Raw genomic sequence first — 26,070 nt, 5'->3', positions numbered from 1 at the left:
CCAAGCTCTGCTCGCCAAGAGCTTCTCCCACCTGGGTTGTCACCTGGCATTTTAACAGGAGCATCCCTGGTCAATGTTTTGGGGGGGTTTATAGCATTTCCCAGCCATTTTCCAGTGGTTTCACCCACCCCAGCTCCCTGCACACCCCACAGTTACTCCATTCTCTGGCAGGCTGGGTCCGGCTGCCCTCTGCAGCACTACTTGTAGTGCTTCCCAAGTCTCACTGGCACAGTCAGGGATGTGGACGCGGAGCGTGGCGCCGAAGCGGTCGCTCTCCTGGTCTCTGCAGTGCCAGGAGATGACGTTGGATGTTTGGGATTCTTTCCCCTGGCTCAGCTTCTGCAGCAGAACCCGCCCCATTCTGCAGTGCCGAGCCCCGCGGCAGGGTCCGGGCGGGGGGGCAGTGCGCTGCTGCTGGCTCTGCCTCCTTCAGCCCACTGGGGCACCTGGCATCAGCCAGCACCCAGCCAGTGCTTGATCCTCGCTGGACCATCAGCAGCTCCCATGGATGCTCCCAGCCTCCAAAATAATGCCTTGGGCTTGGAGGGACAGCTGGTATTTCAGGAAAAAAACCTGTAATTCCTTTTATATATCCTTTAATCTGCTGGCAGACCAAAGGAAGAAAGAGTTGATGTTCCTTATCCCAGGAAATGTTATTTCCTTGGCACTCAGGGTCTTGCCAAAGGCTCACAGACATCTGCCGGTACTTTTGGTCACTGAGTCACAGTAGACCCAGCTGCAATGAGCATTGGCTGTCATCACCTCATAGGAGGAAGTTTCTGATGCACTTACGCAGTGTGACATTCACTGAAAACACTGTTTTCATTGGCAAGTTGTTCCAGAAGTTCCCATCCCCTTCTTGCTCACCCCAACCTTCCAAAATCAGCTTTAATGAAACAAATTAAATGAGGACCCATTATTATTTGAATACCTCTTTAAAATTCTAATAACCTTGTTGAGGTGGTGGTTAAACAGGTTCGAGCCACTGGTTTTGCTCATGGTCTCACAATGAAAAAGCCCTGAAAACAGCCCAATCAAGGTTTTCTGGCTTTCCTAAGGACTTCTAACATCCTGCTGCTACTACATTGCATTTCCCTCACTCCTCTGTCTCTGACCTCTACTTGCAGCACTGCAGCAGCTCATGTGAGTGAATGGAAATTCTGCATCCTGTAGATCTCTGCAGATACATCTCTCAGGTTTCTGAATTTCCTCTAAACCTGAAATTAGCACAAACCTCAAAGGTTTTGTCTCCCACAAATGTATCAGGGCACAGAGATAGGTACTCTCATCCTGCTGTCCTGTTGCAGTGGGGAAAATTATGTTCCAGACCGTCCTGGGGAGGTTGGCAGGGAAAGGCTGCAGTTTCATCCCGTGATCTTCACACAGAAGATTGCAATAATGGTTCCGCCATCACAACAAAATGAGTCGTTCTCCCTGGACTGAGCTTGCTTTGGTGGAGGCTAATGCCTGAGCCCGTAAGTGGGGTTCACCAGATAAAGGAGAAAAACAGGAAATCAGCTGGGAATTTCCTGGAAGGGAGGGCAGGTGTTTGGCTGGAATGTGGCCGTGCCCACTACAGTGTAAGTGCGCTAGAGCTCTGCGTCGTTGTATCAGTGCAGACATTCAGAACAAGAGGAAATGGCCTCAGAATGTGCCCCAGGAGGTTTAGATTGGATATTAGGAAAAAATTCTTAATAGAAAGGGTGGTCAGGCACTGGCACAGGCTATCCAGGGAAGTGGTGGAGTCCATATCCCAGGAACTGCTAAAAAGACACATGGATATGGCACTTGGGGACAGAGTTTTCTTTGACAGTGATGGGGAAACAGTTGGACTCGGTGTTCATAGAGGTCTTTTCCAACCTAAATGATTCAGTAAGGCTGTGATCTCAGCTGGAGGGGAGCAGGGAAATGGGAGCAGGCAACTGAGAAGGAATCCTCCAGAGATGCCTGCTGTGAGGGCCAGAGCAGGACATTTGTCTCCCTGTGCTGGTTTTAATGATCGTGGGCAGGGGAGAAGCAGGAATATCCTGCTGGCTGACGTGCTAGGAGGGCACAGGGCATCTTTTTTGGTAAAATGTTTCCACTGAAGCTGGGGAGTGGAGAGGAGGAAAGGTCAGCCAAAATGAGTACAGCTATGGAAAATGGCAGCAGCTGGAATTGCAGCTTTGTTCCCAAATGGCTTTTGGTGTCACTCGTGTAGATGGTGCTACTACGCTTCCACAGCTTCATCTCCCAACAGCCAAAGATCGTTGGTGGCTGATGCATTTCCATGTGGTTTAAGGTTTTTCCTCTTTCCAGCCCTGTCTTGACCTGGCCAGACTGTGCCGTCGTCATAATCCTGGGCTGGCTGCATTGCTGAGCTTCCCAGCCACTAAAACACCGCGCTGGAAATCGCCGGATTAGGTCTTAATGGCAGGATCATCAGTGGGAGATGAGTGGGGAGAAGGCTCCTGCTTACACAGATGGACAGGGAGCCCTCCTTGAGAAAATGGGCTAGAAAGCCTAAAATGCCAGAAAAACATCCTCTTTCCTGGACTCTCTGGCTTTTCTCTGCTTTTAATACGTCCATTGTCTTCCAAGGGTCAGAAAACCCTGGTCTGAGTTTTATGAAGACACCCTCACAGAGGAAAATGCTGTCTTGGGTGTTGGATGTTCTGTCCCAGATGTTAATTCCCGACACTAAATTCTGCTACCCTCATTTTAAATCCTGGCTGTGGGACATTGCAGTGTGCTGGAGGATGCCAAGGGTTTGTGGCTGTCTTTAATATCTGTGCTAGTGGGGTTCCTGGAACACCAGAGAGTCTGGGAAGTGTGGTGGATGTTTTCCAGGATGTCATTACCACTGGGCAATCAAGATGCTCCAGGGTGGGGTTTTGGGTGTGGTCCTTCAGGAAGGTGGCACAGCAGGGATTGCACAGTCCAAGGCTCTGCCTGCTCTGCTCTTTACCTGCACAGGTCTTCAAGGGCTCGTGGTCAGCAGGGCTCTGAGGTGTTGGATTTTATCAGCCTGCAGGGACCAGGAGAAGCTGTGGCTGCCCCATCCCTGGAAGTGTCCAAGGCCAGGTTGGACAGGCTTGGAGCAGCCTGGGAGAGTGGAAGGTGTCCCTGCCCATGGCAGGGTGTGGAACAAGATGAGCATTAAGGTCCCTTCCAACCCAAACCATTTTGTGATTCTGTGATACACCTACAAGAAAGTGGGATTTGCTGGAGGCCCTGTGATGGGTGTTGGGGAGTGATGGAGACTTTCTCCTTTGCATTGACTTGGTGGTGCCTGTGAACTTCCCACTCGAACGTTTCAGGGAGGGGGTGAGTTATGCCAGTGGGGCATCTTTGCACAGAGTTGTCCTCTCTGTTTGTTTTTGGACAGCTTGAACAAAACACTGCTATACCCCCCAAAAACAACGCTGGGAAGCAAAGCTTGCTTGCATGTGGCTCATGCACCCAGTGAGCCCTAGGAATGCATGTTAGGAGGAAGAGAAAGAGGAGGACAAGGGCTGGTTTCAGCAAGCACAGAGCCAGCAATGTCCCCCAGCCCCTGCAGGGATTTGGGCTCTGCTCAAGCTCAGCTGAGCCTCCTGCCATCAGGGATAGCACCCCTGATAGGATATCAGAGGCATGATTCCCTGGATCCCAGCACCCGCTTTTCCAGCTCTTGTATGGAAGCTAGACTGAAGAGCAACATCCAGCCCAGAGCTCCATTTCCCTCCTCCTGTTCTGCTTTGTGTGCCTCCTCCTGTATGGGAGATGATTGTGTTACTAAATTAATTCAATACACAGTGTTCAGATTTTCCCTAATTGGAATGGAATTGCTCAAATTTTAGGGATGCGTTGGTATTTGTGAGGTATCAGCAAGCATAAATACAAGAGCGCCAGCTGAGGCAATTGCTCCCACCTCTAAAAATGGGAAAAGAGGAAAAATTGGAGTGCACGTGGGGAAGAGGAGTCTTCCTGCTGTTCTGGGCTTTCATTTTCCTTCCTATTCCTGGATCGCTGATTCCTGAGTTGTTTTTTCAGACATAGGGGATTCCTGATGGGTTAAGGAAATTTCACAGAATTTAATGTATTTGAACCAAGGAAGAACCATATTGCTCTGAGAACTGATGATGTCTCCTCCAGGCACTTTTGCAAAGGCAGCTGCAATTAACAGGCCTGTTTATTGTGGAATGGGATCATCCTTTGGAAGGGCATTGTCCAGCTTTGGTGCAGATCTCCCCTTGCTGTGGTGCAAAAGCTTTTGGCTGCTTCCAATGCATGGAAGCAGGATGCTTCTGCCCTCCACCTGTGGTTGCCCAGGTGTGATGCTTGGCAGAGCCTGGCTTGACTCAATGTGCAACTTCCCTTTTGGGGCCTAGCTTGACACTTCTGTCTCCTAATTCCATGTCTTTGACCTCTGTGGGGCTGCACCTGCTTCACACTGGGCTGGAGCCGGGCTCTGTATCTACTCTGTCCATTGGAGTGCATGTAATGCTGTCCTCAGGGCTTTCAAGGGGGTGGACAAAGGAGCCATTTCAAAGCTGTGGTGAGCAAGGCAGAACAATATGGTGAAGAGGAAGGGGCTGAGATTGTTCTCTCTCCAGGCAGGGAATGCTCTGAAATGCTCAAAATGGCATTTTGGGGGATAATTTTTCTCAGCCCTTTGTCCATGGAGAATGAGGGCTGTTGCAGGAGGCCTGTGCCCAGAGTAAATGCTTCGGATCTATTGTTGCCATGCCTTCCATTCAGCTCATGAGCCCCCTATAAAACACTTACCTTTCACTATTATGATTAAGAAAAGGCCAATATAGCTTTCCCGCTCACTGGAGCATGAAGCGTGTTTAATTTAATAATGCTGATAAATCTTAAAGCCAGGAGCATTTGGCTAACACATGACCCACTTTTTCAATCAATTGGAAGCATTTACGTAACGGCCTGATGCAGGGTTCCTCCTGCAAGGGATGTGGAGCTGGGGATGGCAAACACCCTCCCTGCCACAGGACTGGGGGAATGGCTTTAGACTGAAAGAAGGGAGGATTAGATGAGATTTTAGGAAGAAATTCTTCCTTGTGAGGGTGGGGAGGCCCTGGCACAGGGTGCCCAGAGAAGCTGGATTCCTGGAAGTGTCCAAGACCAGGTTGAACTCCAGGGCTTGGAGCAGCCTGGGGTAGTGGAAGGTGTCACTGCCCATGGCAGGAGGGTGGACTAGGATATCTTAAGTTCCCTTCCAACCCAAACCATGTGATGATTCTGTGATGTCTCTGGTGCAGGAGTTTGTCTCCTGGCACATTGTGAGCACTGGAAATGCTGACCTGCACTTGTCTGCTTATTGACCCTTTCTGGCACTTCCTCCCATGCATAGGAGTCAGCCTGGGATTAGCCAACAGAGCTAGTTACTCTTTTCCTTCATTGTACACCTTACTGCAGGCTCAGTCTTGAAAAGTCCTGATCTTGCCTGTTTTGTTACAGTCTCTCAGCCCATTCATGTTACTTTAGTCTCCAATGTCGTCGCCTTTTTCCTTGGAAATATTCTCCTCCTCCCCACCGTTAAAAGCACCTTTTGGCTTGACATAGAACCAGATGGTTTGGGTTGGAAGGGACCTTAAAGCTCATCTCATTTCACCCCCTGCCATGAGCAGGGACACCTTCCACTATCCCAGTTGCTCCAAGCCCTGTCCAACCTGGCCTTGGACACTCTCAGGGATGGGGAGCCCACAACCTCTCTGGGCACCCTGTGCCAGTGAATCTGTTTTGGTATTCAACACATTCTGTTTCTTATCCTCCTTGTGAGGAAGATTCCATCCTGTTTTTTTTTTTTTCATTTGTAACATGCAGCAGCCTCAAGCCCCATGTTTGCATGTAGGTCATAAGCAGCCTCATTCCCAGTGAGCCAGTGTTCTTTAGCTTTAGGGAATTCTATCCCTCTGCAAACCACGTGGCTTTATCCATTTTGGGTTTCATAATAACCTCTGGGATGAGGTTTTGCATCAAACCCATATCCCAACCACGGTCTGTGCATTGCTGCTGTTTATTCATCCTGACTTGCATTAAAGCAGTACTTGAGAACTTGTTTATCTCCTGCTTTTTTTGCTCACGTAAGTCCCTGTCTGAGCAAAGGGAAATGCCAGATGCTTGCGAGCAGGATGAAAAATCTCCCATCTGATACAGACTGAGGGATTAAATAACGTGAGGGAGAATTGCTCTGTATCCCTCAGCATTGCACGTAGAAGGTTGCTGGCACCTCCCTCTGGGACGGGACTGCTCTCCCCATGCAGTGGGCTGCCGGGACATTTCATATGCCACGTCCTCCTGCAGAGATGCTCCTAAAGAGACATCAGGAGAGAAAAATGAAGGATTTGTTGCCATTCTGTGGTTTTTATTTATTTCCCCCCCCCCCCCCACCTTGACTTCAAAACATCAGTGACCCTCTGGAGAGCAGAGGAGGAAAGAGAGAGCATGGAAAAGGAAAACAGCATGGTTTCCTTAGATATTTATGACATGAGTGGCTGGAAGTGGGGTGGTCCACAGTCTGCCCATCTGGGAAGCTCTCAGGTCAGGATGTGTGGCAACCAGGATGCCAGTTCTGTCCTTCCCATTCAGTGCTCCTCGAGTCAGAGAGACAATTCCTGACCACTGAAAAAGTGCCTTGTTGTTTCCTTTATGCTGGAAATGGTGAACTTTGGTTTGCTAGATAGGTGCTGTGGGTGCTTGAAAGCCTCACTGCAGCCACTGGCCCTTGGCCAGGCTGCTCCTCTGATGCCCTGGTCCAGAGTTGTTTTTTAGCTACTCTGTGGGGTCTGTCCTACCCCGAGGAACTTGTTCTGAGAGCAAACCTTCCCCGCTGTGTCCCCAGGTGATCCCACCAAGGTGCTGCCTGTGCCGGGACTGCTCTCCCAGCTAGCGCACGTCTCCTGTCCCCGGTGGGAAATGGAGTCCAAGGTCTCCGAAGGCGGCCTCAATGTCACCCTCACCATCCGGCTGCTGATGCACGGCAAGGTAAGGGGCTCCCATAGCGGGGGTGTCCTCACAGGTCCCTCTTCCACCTGCCCAACCCCACACACAGCTCTGTCCAGCTGTCCCAGCCCCAGGAATAGCTGTCCTGGTGGTGGGGAGGGTGGCATGGTGCTCCTGCTCCCTCTCATTCCTGCCCCTCAACCCTGTCCATCTGCTGGGGACAATGTCCACCAGGTCTTCACTTCAGTATGGGGCTGGGTTGGATTGTCGTCACATTTTCTAATGTCTGTTCCTCTGGTTTTGGCTTTTTCTCTGTGTAGGAAGTTGGAAGCATCATTGGGAAGGTAAGGATGCCCTTTAATGTACCTTTGATGCTGTTCCTGCACCTGTGGTGTGGCATATGCCATAGTTACCTCTTCCCTTTGATGTCCTGAAAAGTGTTGGATGCCTGAGCTAGTTGCTGCATTTGTGAGCCAGAAATTAGGAGAGACCCACAAAGGGGTCAAAAGACCATTCCCCTAAAAACCTCACCAACCACCAGCTGTTGTTTCCAGCTGCTTCACTGGGTGATGGCTGGGAGTTTACAGTGGTGTTGCTCTGGTGTTTTTATCAAATAACTTCATTAAGTGACACTAAAAATGTCACACAGTACATTTAAATTATATTTTAAGTAATTCTACAGCCCCTGTCTCTGAGGCCAGAGGACACCATTTACCTTGTCCAAAAAAGCTTCCTGAGTTGCTCTGGTGTTTCCACAGTGTTTTGGAAAGTCCTGGCATACAGGATTAGGGTTTTTTTGGGTAGTTTTAAAAGAAAGGTTTATAGTGGCAAAGATTTACAGCATGATCACATTTTCCCTGTAGGCTTGTGCCTTATTTTTCCATCAGTATGTCCAACTCCGGGAAGATTCACAGTTGTGAATTTGTATATATATATTTGATGATTTAAACGCTCAGCTCTTCAGCTGCCCATCAGGTGGGGATGCCGGGCTAGGCATCACAGCTCCCACGTTTTTGGCTACACATTGGCATGTATTAGGGAGATGTATTTTTGGTAGGATTGTTTTAAAGGTAGAAGTTGTGAATTATCAGTAATGTCTTGGCTTTCCCTCTTGTTTCAGAAAGGAGAGACTGTGAAGAAGATGCGTGAGGAGGTGAGCAGCCTGCTCTGTGGGTGATTCGTAGGAGGAAGGGAGTGCAGAGTGGCCAGAGCTGCACATTGCCCTGTGTGATATGTGCAGTAATTCCCAGAGTCAGGACAAGCAAGCCAGCTGTCCCCAGAGCTCTTTGGACCAGTTTTTCCCTTCACACTTAAACTCCTGTCACATTTTCCAGAGTCAAGTATTTAATGAAACATTGAAATTAAGTCACTTGTAAGATGCTTTGAGTTTGTCCAGGGTCTTTGTGCCGGCAGCTCCCGGGGAGTTGTCAGGACAGTGAGCAAAACTCTTCACAGGCAATGATCTCATGAGTTAGTCTTACCTCGATCCTATGGGTTTGCTTTGCAATAAAGCGTTGGAAACCCTTTCTAAGGGTTGGGATAAGGCAGGGCTGAAGTCACTGCAGAGGAGGAGTGAGAGTTTGGAAGCTTAGCTGGAATGCTGTGAGGCTGGCACAGGTATCAGACTGAGAGGGGACCCAACCTGACTGCTTGGCTGTGACTATTCCAGGACTCCTCTTCTCTTTCCAGAGCGGGGCAAGGATCAACATCTCGGAGGGGAACTGCCCTGAGCGGATTGTGACCATCACTGGCCCCACCGATGCCATCTTCAAGGCTTTTGCCATGATTGCCTACAAATTTGAGGAGGTAAGAAATGTGAGCCAGCCCATGGCTGGGGGCAGCAGTGCCTGGTTGGATTTGCCTAACTGGGACATGGTCTCAGCACAGAACCTTTCACACATCTCTAACTAGGGATGGGTCTGGAGCACAAGTCTGATGGGGAGTGGCTCAGGGAGCTGGGAGACTCAGCCTGGAGAAAAGGAGGCTCAGGGGGGACCTTCTCACTCTCTACAACTGCTTGAAAGGAGAGCGTAGCCATTTAGGGGTTGGTCTTTTCTCCCAGGTAAGAAGTGACAGGACCAGAGGAAATGACCTCAGGTTTGGGTTGGATATTATGGAAGATTTCTTCACTGGAAGGTCGGTCAGGCCTGGGAACAGGCTGCCCAGGGCAGCAGCGCTCACCATCCCTGGAAGCGTTCAAGAGGGAACACTTTAGTCATCTGACCACAATGTGTGTAGATGTGCCACCTGGCACTGGAGGTGGCTCTGGTCAGGTACCAAGGGCTGATGTGCTGCACTTTTCCTTCTCAAGGACATAACCAACTCCATGAGCAACAGCACCGCTACCAGCAAACCTCCGGTGACACTGCGGCTGGTGGTGCCAGCGAGTCAGTGCGGCTCCCTCATTGGCAAGGGGGGCTCCAAGATCAAGGAAATCCGAGAGGTAAGGCAGATTCCATTTCATTATTGCACTTCAGTGCAGCTCCTTGGAGCTGATCTGCAGCCAAGGGGGATCTGCCTTGGAAAAGGAGATCCCTGTGCTGCATCGTGCATCACACTGCTTACCAGGATGGTGTGGCTGAGGTAGGGGCAGCATCCCACAGGATGCCACGTGCCAAGCCCTTGGGAGGCACATGGTGTCGGGGCTGGAGCTGGCTCTGAGTGAAGGTATTCAGCTGTGGGATTTCTCCTTCCTCTCTCTTTCTGTCTCCAGTCCACAGGTGCTCAGGTCCAGGTGGCGGGGGACATGCTGCCCAACTCCACGGAGCGGGCGGTGACAATCTCGGGCACACCCGACGCAATTATCCAATGTGTCAAACAGATCTGTGTGGTGATGCTGGAGGTACAGTCTGTAACAAAGGGGGTAAAGTACACATGGAAAAAAAATCCCAGCTGGGAGCTGTAGTGCGTGTCTCTCTCGTTCCCTTCACCGTGCGCTGTTGGACCACTCTCATTTCCTGGTACCTCCACTGGAAATACACCCTGTGTCTCTTCCCCACCATTGTCTGTAGTTTCTAGAGTCCCACACTGGAAGCCTGTCTGTTTGGGTGCCCCAAAGGAAGTGGTTTGTGTCAGAGCAGAGAGTGGCTTCAGGGCAGAGGGGTGCCAGCAAGCTGGGACGGCCTGGTCTGGCATCCCAGCAGCACTCAGGGTGCCATGAGAAGGATATGGGAGCTACAGCCACTGCTCCAGGAACCTGGTCTCTGCCTCACAAGGACCACAACCAGGAGGAGGAGGAGGAGGAGGCCACAGCATCCTCTGCACTAGTGGGGCTGGAACTGGGAGCACAAGGCTGTGTTCCAGTGAGGCACAGTGGGAATGGTAGTGAGGAAGGCTAATGGAGAGCAGGGACTGTAGGGCACATGGATATATATCCAAGGTGCCCTTTCCTGGGATAAATACTGACAAGCAGTGCTGCTGTACCAGTTGCTGGAGATGACCTCAGCCACATGCCTCATGTCCACACCTGCCACCTCAGATGGGAGAAGCTCCAGGAGAAAAGCCCCTGGGACACAGGATGGTGACACATTCCACTCCTGGTGCATACCAGAGAAAGACAAAGCAGGGACCAATGTAAGGCCCTCTGCCTATCTGCACAGCCCTTTCACAGCAGGAAGAAGCATGTTTCCCCCTGGAAAAGCTTCAGATAGCAAGGCTTGGTGAAGGTGATGCCAAGCTAGATGGAAGCATCTTTAGCTTGGCAGCAGCACGTCTCGGGAGGGATAGCCAGGAGCCACATCACCCATCCCTGCTGGCTGTTGATGTTCAGACAGCTGCCCTGCTGCCAGAGGAAGTTTGGATGACCAGGTCACGGACTGCAGCAGAGATGAGCCTGAGGTGATGCTTGCCAGGTGTATTAAAAAGTATTTCTCACAAAGCAAGATGTGCTACTCCTCTGTACAGCTCAGCCATGGGAAAGAGAAAAACCCACAAGTCTTCTTGCAGTGTGAAATCTGGAAAGTGCCCCGGCTTTAGTGGCTCACAGAGATGTTCCATATCACCTTTCAGTTTTAAACAGATAATCGCAGCTCGTCCCCTCCAAGATTGTAATGCAATAAAAGAACAAGTGGGTTTGTGATGCTGGAGATGTACTTTGATCAGCTTTCCTACAGACAGGTGCTTAGCAGCAGGATTTAGATAATGCTGCTTGCCTACAAGTAGATATCCAAAGAATGTACAGGAAAAAAAAGAATTTTCCATGAGATAGTGTATTTTTTATTGCCTGTCCTTATATAGCAGTCACTGAGTTGTTTAATTTTGGGTAGAAAGCAGAAAGAGAGCTGAAATCTCTCCTGATCCCTAGAAATCTCCATGTTTTCTATAGCCTGTAAGTTGTTCAGGAGAAAACCAGGAGGGAGAACCTGGAGAACCTGGGTGAGCAGCTCCTGCACATCACACTAGCAGCTCATTCGCTGCAGCTCTGCTCAGACCTACCCAGGGACCCGAGAGAGCAGCAAGACCATGGAATCATGGAATCACAGAATGTGTGGGTTAGAAGGGACCTTAAAGGCCATCTAATTCCAGCCCCCTGCCATGTGCAGGGACACCTCTCAGCTGACCACAGGTGCCTTGCAGCACCCACATCACAGCTCTGACAGCAATGGACCACACCAAGGCCTGAAGGGGACCCTGTTCCAGCGGTGCGGAAGATGAGGGCAGCCAAAGAGCTTGAGCATGGTGCCAGGTTGCTCAGATGGGCTGTACCCCCCCATCTTGCTGCTTGAGGCTCTCCTCAGGGCATTCTGAGGAGGGTTCCCAGAGCCTATAGCAGGCGATGTGGTTTGCGCAGAGCAGAGCAAAGCTGAGGGAGGCAGCGGAGATCCAGGAGGCCATTTAGGGGTCCGTGCCTTGGCAGGGGATCTCCCGTGCCCCAGGTTGTCCTTGTTGCCCATGAAACCCCCTCTCTCCCCCATGTGCTCCTGTCCAGAAACGTGGTGTTGCCTGGTGCGGGTGTTGCTGTGGCGGCCCCGGGGGCCGTGCTCCGTTAGGTGCTTTCTAACACTCTTTTTGCCGCCGTTTCAGGAAAGCTGTTCTAATGTTCTCTCTCCCTCTCCTTATCCCTTTTCCTAGTCCCCACCAAAAGGTGCCACCATTCCCTACCGCCCAAAGCCCGCCTCCACCCCTGTCATTTTTGCAGGTGGTCAGGTAAGAGCCGACCCGCTTGCAGCCTCCACTGCCAACCTCAGCCTTTTACTGCAGCACCAGCCGCTGCCCGTTAGTGCACTCAGGTTTCTTGCCTTCTGACTTGCATGGTGTCATCCCATCCGTTGTGTGCCATGGCAGCTGGACTGAAAGCTCTTGGCTTAGCTCCTGTGATAAATGCTGGACAATGAGCAGAAGGGAAGAGCCAGCCTGGGGAGACAGGGTGTCATCTCCATGTCAGGGTGTCACGCAAAGGAAAGGCTGGGATTTACTTCACTAGACCCAAGTTCAGTATTTGTCAGTGGTTGAGAAGGAGAGGATTAGAAAAGCATTGTTGAACAAGAGGCTGTCACTGCTGTCTGGCACCTCCAGCTCAATTGAAAGTACCTTTGTGTAGCTGTAATTGATCCAAGGTGGGAAAGGTTTGTCACAGCTACTCCTCTGCTCAGGGCAGCCACCATGGAAGTGCTGTGTCCTCCTCCCTGGAGCTCAGCTGGTTTGGGGTACTGCTTCCCCCTGTGGTAGAGCCTGCACTGTGTCACCCCCAGTGGCACTGCAGCCTTGCAGATATCATGTGCTATTTCCAGCAGTGAGCTTTGGGGGTGGTTTTTCCTTTGTGGGATAAACATCACACGGGTGAGCTGGAGGTTATTCTGAAAACAAAAAATCAGCAGAAGCAAGAGCAACTGAGCACACGGCTGTTTCTAAAGAGGGAACTTGCACTGTTGCTTTCTCCACCTCATCTCCTCACCTCACCTCACCTGGTGACTGAGGGTCTGCCTGTAGATGCCACCCTGCTGAGGTGCATGACATCCAGCAGGGGATGTACCTTCTCAAGAGCTCCAGCATCCAGGTAGGGCCAGCATCACAAAACTACAGCTTATGCCACCCAGAGCAGCTCCACACAAGTTATTTCTCTCCAACCATAATAAATAGAAGGACAAACTAAGAACAGGAGCAAAGCCCAGAGCACAGGCTATTTCAGGCTGAATTAGTCAATCATCAGGATCAGGAGTATGTCACTTCATCTGAGCAGCCGTTCTGGAAAAGAACTTCAAGTCCAGCTGCCTGGTCTGTTCAAAAGGGAGAGTGAGATGGAGGCAGCAATTCTTCTGCTGTGAATGGCTGGTTTCTTGGACAGAAGTAACATCGTGGGAAGAAGCAACTGTCTATGGAGTGAGAGCTCTTCCCAACGTTGGGAGCCCTTTGGCTCTGCCTGAGGGGTGGCACAGGGCGGGTGAGCAGAGGACACCTGGTGACAGTGGTGACAGGTGTTTGGGGTGGGATGAGCCTCCAGGAGCTCAGCAGGCTGAGTGATGTAGCAGCCAACAGCAGCTACCAAAGGGACCAGCCCTCAAAGGTCAGTGTTTAGTTGCATCTGTCCAAGACACCTTCCTGCCCTTGATTACCGTTTTTGACTCAGTTTTTCTGATCAAAAACCAACGGCCAAATTAAACCACCAGGACAGGCAACTTTTCAGCCTCTGTCGTGTCCCCATTTTGCTGGGATGCTGGTGGGCACTGGGACAGCCATTTTCCCTTTTCCTCCTGCATGATTTTGGGGGTTTCCTTCACACAAAGCATTTTGCTCTTTGCAAACAATGCAGCAAATTTGCAGGTGGTTCCAAGGCTTTTTCCTTTCATTTTTCTTGGCAATCTTTACTCTCCCTTTTCAAAGTGTTCTCCATCTCTTTTGCCATTTCTTTCAGAATCATCTGAATAATGTGTCAACAAGGGAGATATATTTTGCTAGCTGGTTAAGATTCTCTAGTGTCTGGCTCTTCACCCACATTGGTGCTTATTTTGGGGTTATTTACAAACATAAAGAGAAAGGATTGCTACAAAGGATGGGAAAAACACACAAACCCATTTGCCTGGCAGATACTTGCATGGATTTATCAATTACAGCTGGTGAAAGGCATCACAGTGCAGGCAGCCCTCGCCTCCATGCCTTTCTAATGCCCCAGCAGAGCACTGGAATATACTGGGTGGATGTAAAGCATCCACTGGGAATTGTGCACCTGGAAATACGGAGAGGCTCACAGAGCTGGCTTGCTTTTTTTGGGGTCACGCTTGGTCAGGGATATCAGTGTGCGCCTGCTACACAGAGGTTCCGGTTATCAGAGGGGCACTAAAGATCATCCACTTTCAACCCCCATGCAACTGATCCTTATTTTTTGTACAGCAAAGACCAGCCACAGCCTGGTAGTCCTGCTCCATGCAGTGCTGTCACCTATAAAGAGCTGTTTGTTTCCTTCTGAAAAAGCCAAACTGAGCCCGAGCCCTTGAAGTCAGGTAGCTCAGCATGCTCTAGGTTGAATGGGAGGTGGAACATCTCCCTCCTGCCCCAGAATTTGGTGCCCCAGGGAATTTAATGTGGTACAGGGGGTCCCAGCAGAGGAATGGAGTTCTCTTCTCATGTCCTGCCAGCCCCGGTAACATCTTGGTTTTTCCTTTACAGGCCTATACAATTCAGGGACAATACGCTATTCCACACCCAGATGTGAGTTTTACCCTAATTTTTTCTTATACCCTTTTCTGTCACCTGCATGCTACTGTCAATTCACATAATATTAATATTAGCCAGTAATATTAATAGCATATTTTCAAAGTAACTGGCCATGTGTAGTATCTGTAATACCTCGAATAGCCTTTTAACCTGTTAGCACTAAACTTTATTACTTCTGAGGACTTGGCCTGATGCTAAATTGTTTGCATTATTCAGTGCTATCCCTTTGTTCTGAGAGAAACCTGTGCATTTTGTGCCTCAAAATGATCAGAGAAAAAAACCCCACAACTTTACCTTCTATTTCCCCTTTGTCTTTAAAATGTTGGTAAGCCAAGGGCATATTTAGCTGCAGAGTGTCTTGGTGGGGTGGGAAGAAACCAGAGCTCTGGGGGTTTTGTGCTTGAAGCCTGGGCAGGGATGTGCCTTTCTGAAGGGGTGCTCCTTTGGGTGACATGGAAATTGGACAAACCCCACACTGTGTCTCCCAGAGGGATGGGGAAGGTGTTCGTGCTGAATCTCACCTTGCTGAGGGCCCCCAGACCAAGGTGGTCACCCTGGGTTTGGTGGCTGTCTCACTGCTGTGGGTGGCAGGGCAGCATGGGGACGTGCCCCATTCACTTGGGGCTCCTTGGTGCAGAGACAGGAGCTGCTCTGAGCTGCTCTCACTGAGGCTTGCTGATGCTGGCAACCCCTGGGCTCCCATGCCTGTGGGGGGTCAGGAAGCACTTTTGTGGGGGGACATGTAAGGATCAACAGCTGGAATGTGTGCATCTGAAATTACCAAGGGAAATAGAAAATCAGGCTGTTGGAAGGATTTCTTTGAGGAAAGCAGTGAAGCTCAGCTTCTGAGGTGGTCATGGCTCTTAGAAAAGGCAGGGACTTTATAGATGTATTTCCAAGGGGATAAAATACCCATTGGGTCCCATTGCAGAGGGTCCCTCCTGCTGTGAGACAGGGGTCTGCAGTGGGGCTGAGGATGTGACAGTGGGTGGAAAGCCTTCTCCAGTCATCCCACCCATGGGAAGGAGTTGATGGAGCTCAGTGTTCCCTTTTCCAGTGAGTGCATTGGGTACTAAATCATGGAATTACTTTTTCCATGGTTAAGAAGGTGGCAAGGCTGTTTGACACCATGAATGCCTACTCCATATGGGAACATTTGGGAGCTGTAGGCTGGATTTTCATCCTAGCAGAAATGGTTTCACTGGAATTAGAGAAATCCAGGTTTTGGCTTTCCATGTGACACCAGTATGTGTGTACTCTGAGCAGCCTGTGGTGATGGTTGATAAGAAATATTCCTTATTATGTACTCTTTGCTTTTGCTTCATAAGCAGAATACAACTAAATAACCTGTATAGTTAGGGTAGATCAATGCAGTCTTTATCCCAGTTTTTCTTTGCAAGTGATGTCAACAGCTTAGTGTTTTCCTTGTTCCTGTGTTCCTCTGATTGTCAGGATTAAAACACATTTGCTGACTGCACTCTGCCCCACTCCCAGCAAATTTCCTGAATAAAGCTGTTTGTACAGGGCTACTCACTCCATCCTTATTCTCAGAGTGTTCTTTCAATGATTGGTCATTTTAAACAATGTTCAGTGCAGAATACAGTCTAGAATGTGCTTTTAGGGCATTTTAAGCATGTTTTAGGTGTCTGAGTTTAGTGGCTGTCTTTTGCAAAGCAGGCAGAGTTTTGAATGCCCAGCATGTTCTCCTGCTGTGATTTTGTCCCTGGACAAACACTCTGGGACAGGGGAAGCTTTGGTTCATGAGGGGCTTCAGCATTGCCTGGGTGTTTTTGGCTGTTTGGGATGTGATGGGTAGATGCCTGCCATCAAAGCTGTGGGATCATAGGGTCAGAGACTGGGTTGGGTTGGAAGGACCCTTAAAACTCATCTCACTCCAAACCCCTGCCATGGGCAGGGACACCTTCCACTGTCCCAGGCTGTTCCAAGCCCTAGCGTCCAACCTGGCCTGGGACACTTGCAGGGATCCAAGGCCAGCCACAGCTGCTCTGGGCACCCTGTGCCAGGGCCTCAGCGCCCTCATAGGGAACAATTCCTTCCCAATATCCCATCTGCCCCTGCCCTCTGTCAATGTGAAGCCATTCTCCCCTGTCCTGTAACTCCAGGCCCTTGTCCAAAGTCCCTCTCCAGCTCTCTTGGACCCCCTTTAGTCCCCTGGAGCATCTCCGTGACCTCCTCTGGACCCACTCCAACAGATCCATGTCCTTCCTGTGCTGGACACCCCAGAGCTGGATGCAGTACCTCAGGTACATCTCACCAGAGCAGAGGGGGACAGTCCCCTCCCTTGACCAGGGAAAATGAGCTGGAAGAGACGACATAGCAGCTTTTTCTATGACACCTAGATGCAGCCATCTTCTCCTCTCCTAGACTTGTTTATTGCTCTAATTGCAGGGACTGCATAAATACCACTATCCAAACTATGTCTGGAAGGTCTACTAGGTCAGTGTTAGAAAAGATTTTGGTCTCCCCCACTTGGCAAAGCAGGACCCTTGGCCCAGGGCACGGCTGGAGCCCACTGGGCAAAGAGATTTCATCTGGAGTCCTGCCAGTGGGACCAGGTGTCACGTGGAATTCCAGAAACCAGGTGCAGCTCCAGAAAACAGGATAGTTCTGGAGTTAAAAAGCAGTAGATGCTGATGTCCCTGCTCCCTACAAGAGCAGTGGCATGCCCACTGTTATCTGGAGACAGCTGTGTTGTGGCAGGCACCCATCATATCACACCTTTGGCTAAAGTAAGCCAATGGCAGCCAAAACAGGCACAGAGATGTGCAGACACCTCTTTTTGTGGAGTGGTGAGACCTCTCCCCTGAGGCAGCAGAGGCTGGGTGTCCTCATGCTTCTCCAGACAGGACAGGGATCCCATGGGTAACCTGTCCAGGGATTTTTAGGTCTTTCGCTCCTTCCTGCTGCTTCCCTCCAGCCTCCCCCAGAGTGTGCAGGCCCCCAGGTCAGCTCTTCCCAGCATTTCCCCCTCACCGCTGCCAGCCAGACCTCCCCACTCTCCCTCCCCAGCTCTGCTGCAGCAGCAATGAGGTGTTTGAGTCTTGTCCCTCAAAACACTGAAACTATAACTCGTGCCTGCCCATTGCCAGGGATGATGGGCAAAAGAAGCAGTTTAAATTTGGGGGGTGATGCTATGCTGACAACTCCCAGAGCACCTGTGAAAGTGGGATGATAAAGTGTCTTCTGCCCAGTTTGGTTTATTTTCTTTCCTTTTCCTGTCTTTTTGGGGTTTTTTTTGTTTTGTTTTTTTTTTTCTTTTTTTTTTTTCTTTTTTTTTTTGTTTTTTTGTTTGTTTGTTTGGCTTTGGTTGTTTTGTTTTTTGGGTTTTTTTTTGTTTTATTTTTTTTTTTGGTGTTTTCTGTTTTTTTTTTTTTTTTTTTTTAATTTGAAGCAGTAAAACTGAGCACAAAATGTATTCCAAACAAACACCTGTCTATAAAACTTCCTGACCAGGCAGCAAAACCTCCTCGGCACAGCAAGGGATATAAGGATCTGAAATACCTACTGGTCATGACTGAAGCCCGTAATTCCCCGTATTTCTAATGACCTGGCATTTAGAAATGCAGTTTATCCATCTCCCAGAGGCACTTCCCGTTGGAGGCACAGCACAAGAACATGTGCTGTGGGGACAAGCGGTGACCATGTGGCCCTGGGGGGACAAAGAGGGTTCCAGGGTGCTGGCTGTGACGCCCGCCAGCTGGCTCTGCACTGAGGCAGAGGAGTTGAACTGACACTAAGAATGGGCTTCTTGCTGGTATCGTACTTCAGACCCTGACCAAGCACTTCTGCCAAAGATTTGGGCTTTATTGCACTATACCCAGGCCAAGTCCTTTCTGCTAATGTTTTTGCCATGTCTCACCATGGCTTCCTGGTTTGGTTTTTTTTTTAGGTTTTTTTTTCTTCTATTTTTCATTTTGTTTTCCTTCCCCCCCCCCCCCCCCCCCCCAATTATAATTTTGTTCTTGCTTTTCGGTGTGACTTGTACTCTATGACAATAACCTTCTTAGCTCTAATGTCCCTCCTACCCCTCAGCAGTTGACCAAGCTCCACCAGTTGGCTATGCAGCAAACCCCCTTTACTCCCCTTGGACAGACCACCCCCGCTTTCCCTGGTACGTACCCACACGCCCTTTCAAGATATCCTTCTCTTACCTGTAGAGTTTCTCTCTCTTTCTAAACTCTTGTTGTTTAATGGAAATGAGCAGGGCGAGTAAAAAGTGGCAATATCCATGGGGAGAGGTTAAGGAGAGGCTTAATGGATGTCGTGGGGGTTATGGTGCTCGGGGGCAAGCTCTCAGCCTGGGCTTTCCCAGCAGAAACCATGAGCACCGTCCCTCCCTCTACGGAGGAGGCAGCATCCTCTGCCCCGTGCCGCTCCAGATTCTGGAGGGACGTCCGAGCTCTCCCGGCGGGACGTCTGCGCTCTCCCGGCAGAACATCCACGCCTTCCTGGCGGAAGTGGCTCGGGGCCAGCCGGGGGTGCTGCCTCGGGGAGCGGTGCTGAGCCCGGCAGGACGGCAAGGAGTCGTGGCTGGAGGGGGCTGCGCTGACGGGAGGACAGCCAGGCCGGGCGTGGCCCGAGCCTTGTTCTCAAGGCTGGCATGTTCCCGGTGACCTGGGAAGCAGATAGACCACAGGGGATGGAGGTACTTAAAGTACTGCTTGGAAATTACTTTTCTGACAGTATGTTCATCATATTTTGAGCTTCCTAATGAAGTGACATTGCTTATCTCCTCGAAGGGAAAAGCATTAAACCTGTTTCTTCTTTGCTCTTCAGGAGAAAAGCTGCCCTTACATTCCTCCGAAGAAGCTCAAAATCTGATGGGCCAGTCATCAGGTAAAACACAAAGCTAGAGGGAAGTAAGCAGGCTTTGGTTGAAATGTATTCCGTAAATAGGACTGTGCCGTTGTTGTGCTCCGAGAGGAATCATGGTATTCATGGACAAGACAGCAGATTGTCTTGGTGAGCAGGGCAGCATTCTTCTCCTTGGTGCAGCATGTCAAAGGAAAAGTGCCTGGGCTGTATTCCCTGGCTCTGTGATGTTTGTTTGTAACTGCCATAGAACCACAGAATATCTTGAGTTGGAAGGGACCCACATGGATCATCCAGTCCAACCCCTGGCCGTGCACAGACACCCCAACAATCCCACCCTGTGCCTGAGAGCATTGTTCAAACGCTCCTTGGGCTCTGACAGCCTTGGTGCCATGCCCCATGCCCTGGGGAGCCTGGGCAGTGCCCGACACCCTCTGGGGGAAGAACCTTTTCCTGATCTCCAGTCTGACCCTCTCCTGGCACAGCTTCATGCTGTTCTCTCAGGTTCTGTCCCTGGCCACAGAGAGCAGAGATCTGTGCTGCCCCTCAGGTGTGGTGAGGTCTCCCTCAAGGCACTCTGTGTACCAGAAAGATACCAGAGTCATTACCCTTATTCCTGTCTTTAATTTTGCATAAACTTTGCTCAGAAACAACAGAACAGTGCCGATGGGAACAGCCATGACATGCAGCTCCAAGCCATTCAGGATGAGTTGCAATTTTAGTGGGACAGGACCCTGAGGAGCCGAAGTGTGGCTGCAGCCTTGGAGAAATTTTGCTGTCAGATGTCCCACATTCATCCGTATGTGAGGAAGAGATTTGTCTTTTTTTTCCTACCATTGCATAGAGGAGCTATCCTGAGACCTGGAGGCTCACAGGCAGGATGAACCAGACCTGGGGCACACAGCTATCCATCCCATGCATGCCTCAAAGGTTTGGTGACAGCACCTAATTATGAAAGCAAGCGTAGCCTGACAAATAGACTCCACAAGACTGCAGAAATACAGATTTCATGACACTGACCTGTGCAGCCATGTTTTCTCCATGCCCCCTTTGCCCATTGCAGTCAACCAAGGCATTATTCCTGCCCTGACACCTGTTACATCCTCAAGGACAGCTTGTACATATCAGAAAAGCAGAATCTGGAGTAATGAAATAAACAGTCTTCAGGTCATGGAGAAGAATGTGGCCATTCCTCAAAGGCTGTGTGATGCAGGGGTGGTGCAGTACCATGGCACCAGGTGTTGCAAGGGCTTTCAGCATCATCCTTGTCATCTGAGTGTGGGATGGAGGATGCTGCCTAGCAGTCTGAGGAGCTTAGTTTCTATTCCCTAAGATCCCTGGATGCCTCAGTGCTGCTCAGAGCCCTCACTGGTGCTCTGCTCCCTTCAGAAGACATTTTCTGCCACACCCAGGCTATTGCTGATCTGAGCCTTGTAACACATGGCCAAGGGAAAGAGACACCCTCACCAGAGGGATATGTCTGTGATAAGTGCTGTCCACCTTGCCCCAAACTGTGAGGAGGCTCAGTGTACTGGCCAGTCCAGGTGAAGTGAGTGCTGTAAAGTCAGCATGGAGCATGGAGCATTGACTGTGGTGCAATACCTGGGCAGGAGATGTTTTGTGCAGGTTTTGGCATTAGTACCCCTGGCAGGGGTGAATGACAGCAGAGGGCTGCCAACTGGAGGATCTGCATCCTCACTCCCTGCAATTCCTCTCCTCTCTGTGCTCCCAAGTGAAAAATCTGGTGAGGAAGCCTGCTGCAGGCAAATGTCAGTGATGTGTGTCTGGGAAGATGCATTCAGGGAAGCACAGGAATTACATTGTCCCATAATCATGCAATGGTTTGGGGTGGAAGGGCCCTTACAGCCCATCTTGTTCTACCCTGCTGCCATGGGCAGGGACACCTTCCACTAAACCGAGTTGTTCTAAATCCCATCTACCCTGGCTGTGAACACTTCCAGGGATGGGACAGCCACAGCTTCTCTGGACAGCTGGTGGCAGGGCCTCCTCATCCTCACTTCCTAACATCCTAAGATCATGCATGAGCACATGAGAGATAACCAGAGCTCCTCTTCCTCTGTGCTGAGGCCCTACATGGAAATATGTCAGGAATTGGGTGCTGCTGCTCTCTTGTTTTGCAGGAGCCCTGCAGTTCCAGTCTCTTTGTGCTTCTTCATTCTGCACCTCCTTAACCACCCTCTTTCCACGGATACACATCTGGCAGTCTCTTCTGTTCTTACAAGCTTTCATAAGTGTTTTATAAGGATAAGGTTTTTGGTTTTTTTTTTTTTTTTCTACTTACTGCAAATTCCTGACAGGCACCAGACAGCTTCTTTCTTGCAGATTTCACATAGTATGTCCCTGCTTTGGCACTGAGGTGATTTAATATGGGAAACCATGGGAGAGGCAGGCTTTGACCTAGGAGCACTAGGGTATGGTCTCGTCTTACTTCTGGAGCTGCACTCACAGGATATCTTGCTGGCTCCAGCCATTCCCACCATGGAGGAGAGAGCTCTCCCTGACCCAGGGGAGGGTGGGAGGAAACACGCCACTGCCTTCACTCCTCGCTGTGTGATTTTGGAGGGGGCAGGATCTAGATCTCCATACTGTTCATCTTGCTTTCCCTTGGGAATAAGAGGGACAGCTGGTCCTGGGTCCAGCTAGGTCGCATATCTTAGCAGTCTGGCTCAAATTCAGCATGAGAGTCTGTGAGGCTTAACTTGCAGAGGACTTGTGCCACTGGATCCCACAGGGATACTGGTTTTGGTGTGGGGGCACTGAGCTTCTGTCACATGCCAGCAGCTCAATGCTGCTGCATCCAGAGAGGGCTGGAGGGTGCATGGACAGCATTCCTGTGGGGCTGCCTGGTGTCCCAGCCAGCAGGCTCTTTGTTGCTGTGTGGGAAGTTGTTTCACCCACCTCTCTTTGCTGATGCTGGAACCTTGCACTCTCCTCTGAAGCCATTCCCAGTGGAAAGGATGAAGGGTGGGAAGCGAAGCACTCATGGGATGCAGGGAAGGTGACACCCAGCTCCACCAGAGTCAGGTAGCAACTGTCTTCCTCCTCCTTGTCCCAGAGTGTGTGATCCCCTTCCCCTCCCAGCCTGGAGCAGGACGCAGCCTTGGCAGTGTTGCGGGAAAGCAGCGGAGCTCTGTCACACTGCCTCTGCCAGCTCTAACCATGTTCCTTTGCGTCTGCCCAGGTTTGGATGCCAGTCCCCCGGCCAGTACTCATGAACTCACCATTCCCAATGATGTAAGTAAATCCAAGTGCTTCCTTGGCATGTCCGTGTGTGCGTGTGTGTATACACATGCATGTTTACATATACATACATATATCTACGTATAATGTGCACCCATTTGGCTTTGTTAAACGTATTTAGAGATGCCCCTTCCCCATGTTCCCTCATCCATGTGCAGTCCGTTGGGGATCAGCCTGAAGCACAAAGCTCCCGTTGGACTTTACTCTGTCAGTAGCTTGCCTAGGTACAATCCTTAGTGCTCCATTTTCCTTTCCAAGTGAACTCAGTGCTCATGAAACATGCCCAGTTAACAGCACTGGGAAAGGGAGAGAGCTACCATGCCAGCCCTGATTAAACTCGTAATTGCTTAACCAGGCCATGGCGGGTCTGAGATGATGTTCCAGCTCAAGGGTAGTGATGGGGTGGGGTGGTGGGGAAGAGGAGGTAAGTGACATTTCTGATGCCATAAAGTGCCACATGAGTGTCTGAAGGACAGTGCGTCTCATCTTAGTACTGCTGGCAGGCAGGTGTGGGGTCTGATAGGTGGAAGCTTTGTGGTAACATGGGTGCTGGACTGGGATATTTGCTGGGAGGAGGCTGGAGCCATGCTGGGCAGGGAGGAGGTGGGATGGAGAGCACAACACAGCCAGCACCTGGATCCATGAGCCTCACTTGCTTCTGGACTGGTTTCTATGGATTAAGACCCAGTCTGTGCTCAAATCAGGATGAGGGCAAGTGGAGGGATGACATCCAATCTCTGCTCCCGTCTCCATCACTAACAAGCAGCCTCAGCCCATCCTCAACAGGAGTCTCTGGATGAGGCCTGGTAGGGTTGCTCCTGCCAGGCCTCCTGTTGCTCCTTCTTCCTGCTGTTCATCAGCAGCTGGCAGTGCCCTGGAAGGGCAGCAATCCCGGCTGCAGACCCGGCACCTCTGCCAAGACTTCTGTCCCCCCAAGAGACATGGCAGTGCAAGAGCCTGTGAGCACCTGCTGACTGAAACCCTTGGAGATGCTTTGCCCTAGGCCAAATCACCACAGAAGGGATCTGCAGAGGAGACAGTGGGGGCCTGATCCCAGATCTTCTCCACCCAGCAAGGACTCCTCTCCAGGAGGCTGGAGGGAGCTCTGCAAGCGCTCCTGAGGTTCCAGCAGCCACATCTGCTGAGCAATGAAGGCATCTTCAGAAATTTTATAAAGAGACCCGTTACAAAAGAACTCACATGGGAGGAAAGGATGCCAGGAGACCTTTGAGAGATCAGGAGCATTCAGAGCATTCACTCACCAGAGACCCAGCTTTCACCAGACCTGGGAGATACTAGATGTTATCACCTGCATTCTTGAAAAACTCCTCCTTAGCTCCCCCCATTGTTGTTTCAAAGGCTTCTAAACACCCACTGCCACCCTCTCAGGAAGCAGAGGACAGGTTTGGGTTCCTTTAAGAGTCACCAGGTGTGTTTTAGTGGTGTAGCTTGGAGCTGTCCTACAGTGGAACAAAATCGGATGATACCCAACTTGGGTGTAGCTGAGCATCTGACTAAATAGTTTGGCTCCTCAGGTCTCTCCAGCATATTTTCATTTGCTGAAGCATCTTAGAGTTATTTCTGTGCTGTGAAGACCATCCCCCCACAGACCCTGGGACAGTGGATACCCTTCCGGTGTATATTCAAGTCCATATGGGATAAACCACCATGGCAGCCCCATGGTCTGATCAAAGGATCAGGGAGTATTTGGAGGAGTAATCATATTTACTTATACTGTGCAGAAATCCAGCAGCTGCCAAGATGAATATCCCATGTATAAAATGCCCTTGGAAAAGAGCTTAAATGGCCAAAAAAGGGCATGCAGAGCAGAGCACTTCATGCCCATCTTGGTCAAGCTGGATATCCCCGTATGTGTTACCAAGCTTTGGAGATGATTTGAGGGAGATGCACAAATGAGCAAAGACCATTGAAGAAATTCAATGCCACTGAGGATCATTGAGGAAATTCAAGGGATGAACAGTTGAGGAAATTCAAGTCTCCACCTCGCTCTGATTTTTTCAAAAGAGTATGAAAGACGTGTTTTTACATGGGGTCCACTTTTTCTGTGGGTGCCACAGCTGTGTGGTGCTCTCTCGTGCCTGCTGGCAAGCCACTGGATTGCACCACAAGAGCTAGAGGGGGTAGCAGAGGCACTGAGGGTGTCCAAATGGGATGGAAGAAATGCGAGATGGGGTCACTGCACCAGCTGATCAGGGGACTCCTGGGGCTGGCCTGTCACCAGGGAAGGCAGCAGGCTTGTTTCCTTATAGTAATGTGTCCAAACCACCTTTGGGTTTGCTGTGACTGGCAAGAGGATAAGTACTTGCAAAACACTGACCATTCATTAAACCATGAAAATTATTATTACTGAAATGAGCCCTTCTTGAAGCCCTTTGAGGTGCTGGGCACCATGTGCAGATAATGGAGATTCTTCCCCACAAGGAGCAGAGCGGGGCATGTCTCTGGATGTGTCCTTGGAGGACTGTGCTCACGTGCTGGTAGGAATCACCCTGGGCTGTCTCTCTCCTGTTTTCATGAGCATTAAGGTCACTCTTGTCCCAGGTGTGCTCACGTCCTGCTGGTGACTGCCAGAGCTGCTGCTTCTCAGACATTCCCTCCGTGCTTTCTTTCCTAGCTAATAGGCTGCATAATCGGACGCCAAGGGACCAAAATCAATGAAATTCGTCAGATGTCGGGAGCCCAGATCAAAATCGCGAATGCCACGGAAGGGTCATCGGAGCGCCAAATTACCATCACAGGAACCCCTGCAAACATCAGCCTTGCGCAATACCTCATCAACGCCAGGTGAGACCCCCTGCCGACCTCCACCGTCTCCCACCACAGCCGATCCCATCCCACCATGGCCGAGCCCGTCCTGCCGGCACTCTGGGAGCAACAGGCGCCCCCGGTGCCACAGGCCAGCAGGGGCTTCCCAAGGCCAGCTGGGATGGTCTTGCTAAGACCTCTGAGCAGGGACCAGACATTGCCAGCAGGACATCTGGCCTCAGCTGGCACTTTGGCTGGGGACCGGGAGCCACCATGCTGCTGGCAGAGTGGCCGCAGGTCACACCGGGCGCCTGCCTTCCCTCCACTTTCGCTCAAGGATTTTGCTCGTGGGTGGGCAAAGTTGCCGCCGTCTGTCCTGTGGATGAGGCAGGGGATGGGGACAGGAATGGAGCTGAGCCACTTGCAGGGAGGCGTCACTTGGGACCTGCTTGCTGGGATCCCAGCATCGCTTACTGCGTCTTCCACGTGCTTCCGGGCCTCCAAAAGGCTTTCCTCCATTCAGTGAAAACAATCAGTCCAATAAACGCAAGACTTGGGAATGGCCTGACTGCTTCCTTTTCATCATGAAAAGCTTGGCACTGCAGGACTTCACAGGGGCCAAGGGTTCCCAGC

At 50.6% G+C, this 26,070-nt stretch overlaps 1 protein-coding gene across 25 annotated transcripts in view; it reads left to right on the top strand.

Moving 5' to 3' along the window:
* Positions 1–26,070, top strand: part of PCBP3 (poly(rC) binding protein 3) — a 54,275-nt gene that overhangs the window by 19,879 nt on the left and 8,326 nt on the right. For 5 of the 25 annotated variants that reach the window (XM_041406128.1, XM_041406150.1, XM_041406149.1 and 2 more), the window contains 12 exons: positions 6,827–6,969; positions 7,248–7,271; positions 8,048–8,080; positions 8,617–8,733; positions 9,239–9,370; positions 9,641–9,790; positions 11,998–12,072; positions 14,530–14,571; positions 18,631–18,709; positions 19,375–19,434; positions 22,613–22,665; positions 25,307–25,476. In XM_041406128.1, coding sequence (XP_041262062.1) covers positions 6,827–6,969; positions 7,248–7,271; positions 8,048–8,080; positions 8,617–8,733; positions 9,239–9,370; positions 9,641–9,790; positions 11,998–12,072; positions 14,530–14,571; positions 18,631–18,709; positions 19,375–19,434; positions 22,613–22,665; positions 25,307–25,476 — 1,078 coding nt within the window. The remainder of the gene's footprint in view (positions 1–6,826; positions 6,970–7,247; positions 7,272–8,047; positions 8,081–8,616; positions 8,734–9,238; positions 9,371–9,640; positions 9,791–11,997; positions 12,073–14,529; positions 14,572–18,630; positions 18,710–19,374; positions 19,435–22,612; positions 22,666–25,306; positions 25,477–26,070) is intronic. The other 20 variants (XM_041406134.1, XM_041406136.1, XM_041406133.1 and 17 more) reach the window with 13 other exon arrangements.

This window comes from Onychostruthus taczanowskii, unplaced genomic scaffold (genome assembly GCF_017590055.1).
Source record: "Onychostruthus taczanowskii isolate IOZ18803 unplaced genomic scaffold, ASM1759005v1 scaffold241, whole genome shotgun sequence".
NCBI lineage: Eukaryota > Metazoa > Chordata > Aves > Passeriformes > Passeridae > Onychostruthus > Onychostruthus taczanowskii.
This window is presented reverse-complemented; position numbering and strand designations above follow the sequence as displayed.